Source organism: Saccostrea cucullata, unplaced genomic scaffold, assembly GCF_032062105.1.
Source record: "Saccostrea cucullata isolate Sc308-1 unplaced genomic scaffold, CSIRO_AGI_Scuc_v1 ctg6819, whole genome shotgun sequence".
Lineage (NCBI taxonomy): Eukaryota > Metazoa > Mollusca > Bivalvia > Ostreida > Ostreidae > Saccostrea > Saccostrea cuccullata.
Genome location: NW_026928315.1, coordinates 1 through 10,153, shown reverse-complemented (window position 1 = coordinate 10,153; position 10,153 = coordinate 1). Strand labels below are relative to the sequence as shown.

Here is a 10,153-nt window from a genome sequence, read left to right as displayed (position 1 = left end):
TACATTATTTATACACTGAATTGACGACAGATTTTTCCGTTATTTTCCGATCGTGACAAGGAGCACACGACGGGGGGTGTGACCGGTCGGCAGGGGATGCTCACTCCTCTATGGCACTTGATCCAACTTGTGATGTTTTGGAGGTCCATGTTTGCTCTGCTCCTATTTTGTATTGTTTCATGGGCTTTTGATCTTGAATATTGTTCGTTATCTTCACGTTTCATTGTTAGATTACCATTAACATTTTTTCATGTAAAATATCTATAAACTATGAAACCGAGGTGTCAGACAGCAAACAATACAATTTTGTGAAAAGGTCATTAAAAACGGACACCGGAAATTCCATAAATAAGATCATGTGCCTTGTAGGAGATGTAATCATCCCCTGCTGACCGGGCACACCCGTCGTGAGCCATTTGTATTGTTAAACTGGAAAAGCATTCTGTAGTTGAATGAAGTAAAAACACATATATACATATTTGCATTAGAAAGGAACAGAACTCGTAACAAAAAATCATTTTTGTGCCCCCGTAAATGAAGTTTCGGGGGTATATATTTTTTGTCGTGTCCGTCCGTCCATCTCTCTGTCTGTCTGTTTGTCCACAAAAACTTAAACCTTGCCCATAACTTTTGATTTAGTGGAGTCATGACTTTTCATATTTCACATGTGAATTCCTTGTGACAAGACCGTTCTTTGGGTACCACCAAATTTGACCTTGGACTTTGACCCACTTTTACACAAAAATTCTAAACTTTTACTTTGACCATATCTTTTGAACAGTAGATACCAGGACATTTATACTTCAGATATGTATATTTTGTGGAAAGACTTTTGAAGGGTTAGGGCTACGGCTTCCATACTTCACAGATGTATTTTTGTTGCCTACTTTCATATTGCATAATTATATATCCAGTGAGAATACCCAACTTTTGATACCAATATATTAAACTTGCCATTTAAGAAAAGTTTAATCTTCGCTATGTTGGCATACGGGGGGCATCAGTGTTTCATAAACACATCTTGTTTAAATATACACAAATTTCCAAACTTTTTAAAGAGCTGGAGTTGGCACGATAATGATCCCTCACTGCTCAGTGTGATGAGGCCGAGTAAAGGTCAAAATTTGAAGCCCTTCACCGGTTTATGGTTTACGTCTCTATATGAGTCATTTAGTTGGGTTGTTTTTCTAATACAGCTCTAGACGCATACACCCACCCGTCTGCTCTAGAATCGCGAAAGGAGGAGTTGATCCTTTCGTCGCGATTTCGAATCCCACTGTGGGACGTGGAAACCGGTCCATCGGATGAAACTTTATAAACCGAGGTCCCGTGTCGCAGTAGGTGCTGGCACGAAAAAGATCCCTCACTGCTCGATGGACCTAAGTGCCGAGTATAGGACAAAATTTGCAGCTCTCCACCGGAAAGTGGTGGCATCTCCACTATGAGTGAAAAATTCTTGAGAGGGATGTTAAACAAGATACAATCAATCTTGAATTTGGAGGCGCGTTTAGTCGCCTACCTGTGACAGCATGACGTTGCGGATAATAAAAAAACATGTCAATCTCAATCCACATTTACAATATTTAATTTACTTGTCAATCCTGTTAAAGAAAAAAAAACTAAACAGAAATATGGACTGTCAGTACATGCAAGAGAACAAAAGTCGTAATTTATTATCTATTAATTTAAAAAAAATACAACTCTTCCGAGGCATATGCAAGGATTTTTAGATGTACCATACGATTATAGTGTATGATCAACAATAGATATAAATTGATATTAATCTCACAATGGTATACCTTGTAATGAGGTTAAGTCAGGACCCCACCCCTGGCAGCTGCCAACTTCTAAATTTTTATAAAAACTTGTTAATGAGTGGGATCTGGGAAATAAAAAAAAAGTTGGAGAGAAAAGTATTATTGTCGTTTACTTTCGATGCCTTATGAAAAAAGGTGCACAATATTAAAAATGATTCATTTGCACTTTTGTTAGAATTGGTTCATCGGAATTTAACATAATGTTTACATATTTGTGTTAAGTCTGTTTTAGAGCTCAAGCGAGAAATGTAGATTTCCTACTTTTTCACAACAGGACGCACTAAGAACTACAACTCTTTCATAGTGGAAATACATGTTAGGGCATATAAAGCCAACTTAAATAATGTTTTATTGCCCTATCCCGACTCAGAATGAGAATATTGAGTCGGTAAGAAGGTGAGAAAACTTTAAAATTAATGCTCAATTTTCAATTGCTTTCTTGAGGTTAAGAAAGGTTTTGAGTCGGGGCATTTTTAACCAGTGGGTCGGGAGAGGGCAACCAGATTCGTCCATTTGTTTGTCAGTTGTTTAACCTTGCAACAATTTTTGAGTGGGTGGATCAATGGTTTTCATATTTCAGATGTGTTTTTGTTACAAGCCTTTTCATAGTGTACAAACATATCTGACCTCTTGACCTTGGAGTATGATCGAATATTGCATGAAAAATTTACTTGATATTAATTTTGGCTAAACCTTTTGAACAGTTAGTTCTACCTATATAGGGAGTCTAAGGACATTTGTCCCTCACAAGGTTTCCATGGGTGATATATTCTTGACACTGACCCTAGTGTTTGACCCAGTTTTAAAAGAGGTAAACGAAGATAGTACTTTTGAATACTGTAAAATGAGAGCTTTCATAGTTCAAAGACCTTCCTTTGCATACCAACAATTTTGACCTGGTAGTTTGACTTAGAGTTGTTTTTTTGTATGATTGGTGCTAGCCTACAGGTTAATATTTCATATATATATATGTATATTTTTATTAAAAGTTGAACTGAAGACTGAGACCATTTTGGAGTACAATGCTCATATAGTTAATAAAATAATCTGGACAGCAACTAACCTTTTGTTAGTATTAAATGCAATGCACGTTAAGTCGCTGGCATTAAATGCAATGCACGTTAAGTCGCTGGCTTTGCTGGATTTTTTAATCTGCACATTCATATACATTTTATTAAGGCTACATGGGTTGACCTTAAAATGAAAGCCATTTTATACTAGGGCTTGGCAAGAAAAGAAGTTTCCTGTAGGAGTAAAGCTTACCATCATCTAGATATGATTGGACATTCTAGTAATATTCAATAAATTAATTCACCAATAAAAATAAAGACTGTATCTGACTTGATAATTACCCTTCTTGTATATATAAATGAGGATTCTAAAGCTTTCAAGTATAGTGTCCTGCTAGCTGTTCATTAAATTCTTCGACATGGCTATAGTGCTACCTCGGTCTCTTTCGCAATTGCAACTTACTTCATCAGAGAGTAGGGATAATGTTGATTTGAAGCTGTGTGGTTGTTCTAGTAGTTGCGAAAAGTGTAGCGGTTCTTCGTCGTCGACACAGGACATAGCAAAAGAAGATGATGTTGCTTTTCCACCAATCAACTTTAATCCTAACCGGCGACGAAAAAGCTCCATATTTTAATGCAACTTTTAGAACTGAAACAGAAATTTAAATTAGTGAAGCTAGCATTGTGACTCAGTAAAGATACCAGGGAAATCTTCGTATTTTACACGTAATTTATTTCTGATCGCAGGAAAAAGTGCGGACCAAGGGAATGACTTGTTTCAATTTGGACAAATTGTATGATACTAAAATTGATTGGATTTCGGCACTAGACAATTGTGAAATACATTGCATTATTGCAGGGTGTTGAAATTTCCAATATTATGTGTATATATATTATGCGAATTTATTGTACATATAAAACTCATATTAAATGTATATAACTTGACCTACGAAAAGAAACAATAAATATAAAAGAAGAATATTGTTGCATTTATTAGTTTAAATAAATAACTCGTCCATGCAAATGTTGCTAAATTTATTTTATGCAATATCATAAATATAGAAAAAACATCAACTTTTTTTTTATCACGAAATAATGACTGATTTTTATACCATGCAGTTACTTAATACATGATATTAATATCAAAGGATTTGGGTAGACTTTACTTTACCGGTCCCCAGAATCTAGATTCACGCGCAAAACTTCGACGTCACACCCGTTGCTAAGTACATGTGTTTACGGCGGCCATTTTGATTTCGCTTGTAAAAAGTTTGCGAAAATGTCTACTATAAATCAACAACAAATAAATCTTACCTTATATCTGAAAATCATCTAGGCTGTTGTTGAGGGTTGGGTTGAGGTCTAATAGTGGCTTTCGTGTTTTTTTAATGGCGGAATGGTGATATCAGAGATGAAGTCGGCTTTGTTTGGTTTGTAAACTTCCGATATGAGGTTGAGAAAGCGAAGGAAAGAGTCGTTTAGATACAACTTTCTAACGCAGTACTGGGAGAAATAACTGTCGTATAATGTTTTCTGAGATCCGTTTTTGGGTATGGATTTTTTTTTTCTCCAGGTGCACTCTATTGTATTTGTGTGAGCACCGGAGTCGGGATCTACGAAGTTAATAGAGTGGTTGACAGTCAGGTGAATGAAACCTTCTGAGTTTAGGGAACTGTAGGCCCTCTAACAGTAACTGATGATTGTAGTTCCGGGTTTGATGTGCTGCTTTATAATAGTGACTAACGTGTCAGCTGTTCTGTCCTCAACAGTAGTGAAAAAAAATTTTACTTTTTAGAATCCCGTTCAATTCCACCAAAGACCCAAACCCCGTCGACACGCCTACCTTTGTTTTCTTTTCCCGAATTGTATTTCGACACGCCTACCTTTGTGGAATTTTCTTTTCCCGAATTTACTCTCGTCGATTTCAACAAGCATCTCCATACGTAACAATCACGACTGAATGAAGTGTCCCTTTGTAAGCCAAAATCCAAAGTCACAAAATTTGCATACAGTCTTCCAGATCAATCAATAAATTTAACTGAATTAACCAGTTTATAATTATTTCGACATTTTCAAATATTTTCCAGATATCTTTCAGTTTGTATGGCATATCGCAACGTGCATTTGTTTACAAATTCACCAGTCAATCTACTGCGCATACTCCGCACGTGCAATGATGACAACGGTATTTTAGAGAACAGCTGATTCTATTTTATGTAAACGTAAGTGTTTTAATGTAACATTCTCTTCTTAGGTTAAAAACATTCGTTTTAAACGGAAGTTTTTAACTGTAAAATTTGACGTAGATCACGAATTTGGGGTCAAAAATGCCGAAAAACGCTTATTTTTTATTTTCACAACCTGACGCCGTTGCACTATATAAGGGTAACGAATAAGGCATTCATATATTTGGCGCCTTATTCTGGGGAACGGTAAAGTAAAGTCGTTCCAAGGATTTTATTGGCTATATCTTATAAAGTAGTGAGTAGCTCATTGCGAGTGCAGGAGAGGTAGCCTTTCGTTTCATTGGTCACAGATGTTACAAATAGCGGCAAAGTACATTATCCAGGAAACGCCTATATCAGTATAGAATCTTGTTTGACTAGGCGCAAAAATCCCCCTCCCGATTTGTCGCTCGTCTTACGTATGCGCATGTAATTATATCATTTCTCTAAAGTCCCGAAGTGAGGAGTCGATCCTTACGTCGCGGGTTCGGATCCCACTGTGGGACGTGGAGACCGGTCCTTGCGATGAGAAGGTATAACCAAGGTCCCGTGTTGCAGTAGGTGCTAGCGCGAAAAATATCCCTCACTGCTCAATTGCTCTGAGTACCGAGTGTAGGACAAAATTTGTGAGAAGAAGCTGAAAATGTTAAAAGGAGGCACGACGACGGACGAAAACAGATACATGTAGCAATAGGTCACCTGAGTTACTCGCGTGATACAAAAACACACCGTGACATATATAAATAATATACTGTAAAATAATTGAGGCATATCTTTCCTATTTAACTGTTTACATATTTTAGCTCACGTAAGCCAAAAGGCTCAAATGAGCTTTTCTGATCAGATCAAGATTTGTCCGTTGTCTGTCGTCGTTGTCGTAAACTTTTAACATTTTTATCTTCTTCTCAAGAATCATGGGATCAATTTAAACCAAACTTGCCACAAAGTTTCATTGGGTGAAGGGAATTGAAGTTTGTTCAAATGAAGGACCACGCCCTCTTCCAAGGGGAGATGATTATGAATTAGTGATAAATCAATGGTATCTTCTATAAATCTTTTTCTCACGAACCAGATCGAGGGCCAGAAAAGATGAAACTCATGTAAAAGCATCCTTTGGTAGAGAAAATTTAAGTTTGCCCAAATCTTGTACCCCGGGGGTAGGGGGGCACAATGCAGTATCAAACTTTAATGTAGGAAAACAGGGAAAATCTTAAGAAGAACCATTAGGTCAGGAAATATGAAACTCATGTAGAAAAATCCTCTGGTGGTGAAGATTCAACTAACTGTGTTCAAATCATGACCCCCTGGTAAGATCTTTAATTTTATTTTCAAGTACAGCAAAACCGTGATTGGTCATAGATATGGAAACATCCACTGAAAGTGATGACCCTCGGGGGAAGGGGGGGCACAATGGTGGATCAAAGTTTAACATAACAATACAAAGGTTAAAGAACACTTAAACCATGATTTGTCATAGGCATATGGAAGCATCCTCTGGTAGTGTAGATTCAAGTTTACTCAAATCATGACTCCTTGAGCAAGGGCGGGTCATTATTGGTGATCAAACGAGGATAACATAAAATAACATTCTTTTTCTCGAGAATAGCAAAGCTGTGATTGACCATAATTATAGGGAAGCATGCTCAGTTTGTTCATATCTTAACTCCTGGGGGTAGAATGGGGTCACAATGGGTGATCAAGGTTTTTTTAAGGAATATATGGGAAATCGTTAAAATTCTTCACAAGGCCATGAGTGATCATCAATATAAAAGCATCAAAAAGGTAATGTAGATTTAAATTTGTTCAAAACATGACCTATCAGGAGAATAGAGGAGCCATTAAAGTGGATCAAAACAAAGGATGTAAAGGCTATATATCAATTAAAGTTTTCATCTAAGCTTATTTATAATATAAGAATATATATGTACTATGATATATATGATGACCAGAATATATGTATAAGTATAGCTCTCTCAATGTTCTATAGACGTCTGACCGATACAGAGCCATTTGCAGGAAATTCAAGGCCCCAGAGTCAGTGGTACCAGGGGGGGGGGGGGGGGCTCTGATTTTAAATTACCCTGAGAATAAATTAATGCCTTTGAAATCCACTCCTTGGTATATATCAAACATTTATGATGAGCTAGGGTACCTTTTACAAAATTGCAGCACATACATTTTTTATGAGTAAAGCCAAGTATGGGAAAAAAGCTGTGAAAACAGTGGTATCTCATAGAACTTGTGGCACCTGTAAGTGGTGGCAGAGGAACCGGCCTGGTCAACAGATCAGAAATCACAGATGCGTCCATAATCACACTGGAAGTGCCCGTCTGATGGAAAGCATAAGCGGTGTTCAAAGTATAAAAGAACTGAGAGATTCAGGTACACCTGTAGATATTCTCGAAGGAGATGGGGACAATACATTGATTACAAGAATTAAAAGTGTCTTAGGAATCACAATGAAGAAAAGACTGGACAAAAATCATGTGGTTAAGAACATTGGAAAACGACTCTATGCACTTCATGGAACAAAAGGCGTGAAGCTCAGTAAAAATGTTATTATTCACTTGCAGAAATGCATTAAATATGCCCTTGCAAAAAATCGCAGCAAAGACGATTTAGAAGAAAACCTCAAGGCCGTATTGCCACATCAGTTTGGTGATCATTCCTTGTGCTGTGCTCGCTTTTGTGGATTTAAACGGAATCCATCTGAAAAATACATTCACAGAAGTCTTCCGTACAAAGCAGCTTTGAAGGACAACCAACTTCGCCAGCATCTCGAGCCCATTTTTGATCAAGTGTCAGCACGAGCATCCCAGTATGTGGACCTCGGCTCTAGTCAACAGTGAACATTCTAACAAAGAAGTCACCATGAGAATACCTAAGTCACTCCACTATGGAAATTCAGAGGCACTTGATTTTAGGGTCCATGCAACAGCAGCCTTCATAAATGAAGGAAGAGGCTACATCTCAAAGGTATCTTGATTGAAAATTTTTATTGTTGGATTTTTCTTTACTTTTCCTAATTTCAGTTGTTTGTGTTTCTGTGGGATTGTTATTGTTTAAAAATGTTGATTGTTTTAATTATTTTGTTGTTTAATTTTTTTTAGCATCATGTTGATTTCAGCAATTTCCATCAAGCCTACATTAACTGTAAGTATTTGTTCTTGTGTATATAATAATAATTTGTTTGGACTTGATTATTACTTACTTACAGTGAAATCATTAATTTTCATGGGTTTAATTTCTAAATTTGTCATGGTATGAAAATTTCATTCTGCAATACATTGTATTATTTATCTCCATAACCACAAAATTTAATCCCTCCAACTGGTAATTTTTCCTCTAATTGTGTAAATTTAACTGCACAAAAATGACCAATTTTACAGTAGCTACCAAATCCTCTTCAATTTCACACAGATTTTGTTTCTGATAATTGACAAAGGTCAAGATTATTACTATTTAAAGGTTAAAAATTGAATTTTTCTGAAATTGTAATCTTCTTTTGAAAGGTAGATGAGGAAGCTGGTTTGTCACCTGGAAAGTATACCCAGAAGTATGCAGCAAAACAGATGAAGCAGCGTCTAAGAATTGAGGAGAGATCAAAACTACCCTCAACAAAGAAAAGAAGAGTTCAGTTGAAACAGGAGAGAAATGTTACACAGTGTGCATTCCAGGCACTTGAGGGAGACACTTATGAGTCAGGTATCCATAACTTTCATGTATACTTTTAAATGTTTATATATAAATGAAAATTGTTGCAACTTCCATCATGACATGAAAATTTTTTCAGAGATTGGATTGGCAGATGAGGTTGATATTGAACAAATCCCGGATCCTGTTCCACGTGGTGTTTTCAAGCCTGTCACCTTGTCCACTGGAGATCCTTCTCTTGTGATGTTTGATTTAGAGACCACAGATCTGAGTAAGTTTACTTCTAGAAAATTTAACACACAGCTTCAATTTCCAAAGTTTTAGCTGTGTCCTAGATAACCCCCTTCCTGAAATTGAAAACAATCAGAAACACAATTTAAAAAAAAAAACTTTACTGAATGTGGGACACAAGCCACAATGAGGATATCCAGAAAATAAAGTGTGTTATCAGTAAATTCCTTTGAAGGGGACGGGGCAAGTTGAACATACTAAATATTGATAAGAAAACATTTGTAAAAAAAAATTACATAAAAATTTATAGAATAATTGAATTATATTGTTTGCATTTTTTTAAATCACTTCAGTTCGAGGAAGACAGATGCCCCATATTACACAACTTGCTGCACTTGAATTGAAAACGGGGTCTGTTTATAACACATATATTCTTCCCAAGGTGCCCATTACAGAGGAGGCAATGAATACCACTGGAATAGTTGTAAATTCAGATTTAGATAAAATGACTGTCCATGGAAAAGAAGTTGATGCCGTGAATATTACATCTGCTTTGACAGATTTTTTGACATGGTTTAAAGTTTTCCAAGATGTAGTTTTAGTTGCACACAATGGGAGGAAATTTGATTTCCTAGTTCTTATGAGTACCTTACATACTAGTAGTCTGAAAATGACAACTATGCTATTTTCTACAGTTTCTGGTTTTATTGATTCACTTGGTGTCTTTAAGAAAGTCTTTAGTGGCCAGCCAAATTATAAACAGGAGACCTTGGTAAAAACGGTTTTAAACACCACGTACAATGCTCACGATGCCACGGAAGATGTGAAAACATTGGGAATGTTGATAAAACAGGCCAATTTATCAGATTCACAAATTTTACAATTTAGTTTTCCACCAATTTCTGTACTTCATAGTGTTCATTCAGCAATGAGAAATCGAAAAATATTACTTCATTACATGTTCTAATTGCAAATGGTGTTTTTAAACATAATACGGCAGAAAACATTGCAGGCTCTGGCCTAAACCTGTCACATCTTAACAAAATATTTAAAAGAGATGGTGAGGATGGACTGAGAGCCACATTTTGTCAGAAAACCTCGGATGGTCAGCCACGGGTATCCTCTGCAAAACGTGTTCTAGTCTCTGTAATTCCAAAACTTGTAGAATATTTTGAGAAACAATGACTTGTGAGAAATTGCAGAAAGTATTTTCTAA

General features: G+C 36.4%; 1 protein-coding gene across 1 annotated transcript; it reads left to right on the top strand.

The window, feature by feature from the left end:
* Nucleotides 1-7,910: 7,910 nt before the first annotated feature.
* LOC134277168 (uncharacterized) lies at nucleotides 7,911-9,904 on the top strand. The gene is made up of 5 exons (XM_062759450.1): nucleotides 7,911-8,028; nucleotides 8,163-8,209; nucleotides 8,569-8,757; nucleotides 8,846-8,977; nucleotides 9,291-9,904. Exons 1-5 carry the CDS (start codon nucleotides 8,003-8,005, stop codon nucleotides 9,902-9,904), a joined length of 1,008 nt encoding a protein of 335 aa, XP_062615434.1. The 5' UTR covers nucleotides 7,911-8,002.
* The last annotated feature ends 249 nt before the right edge of the window (nucleotides 9,905-10,153 follow it).

Bases quoted from the DNA above. Each gene is read 5' to 3' on its own strand.
- LOC134277168 (XM_062759450.1), top strand. From the start codon at position 8,003: ATGAAGGAAGAGGCTACATCTCAAAG. The intron at 8,029-8,162 runs GTATCTTGATTG...AATTTTTTTTAG, and splicing joins GAAGAGGCTACATCTCAAAG to CATCATGTTGATTTCAGCAA. The intron at 8,758-8,845 runs GTATCCATAACT...AAATTTTTTCAG, and splicing joins GGGAGACACTTATGAGTCAG to AGATTGGATTGGCAGATGAG.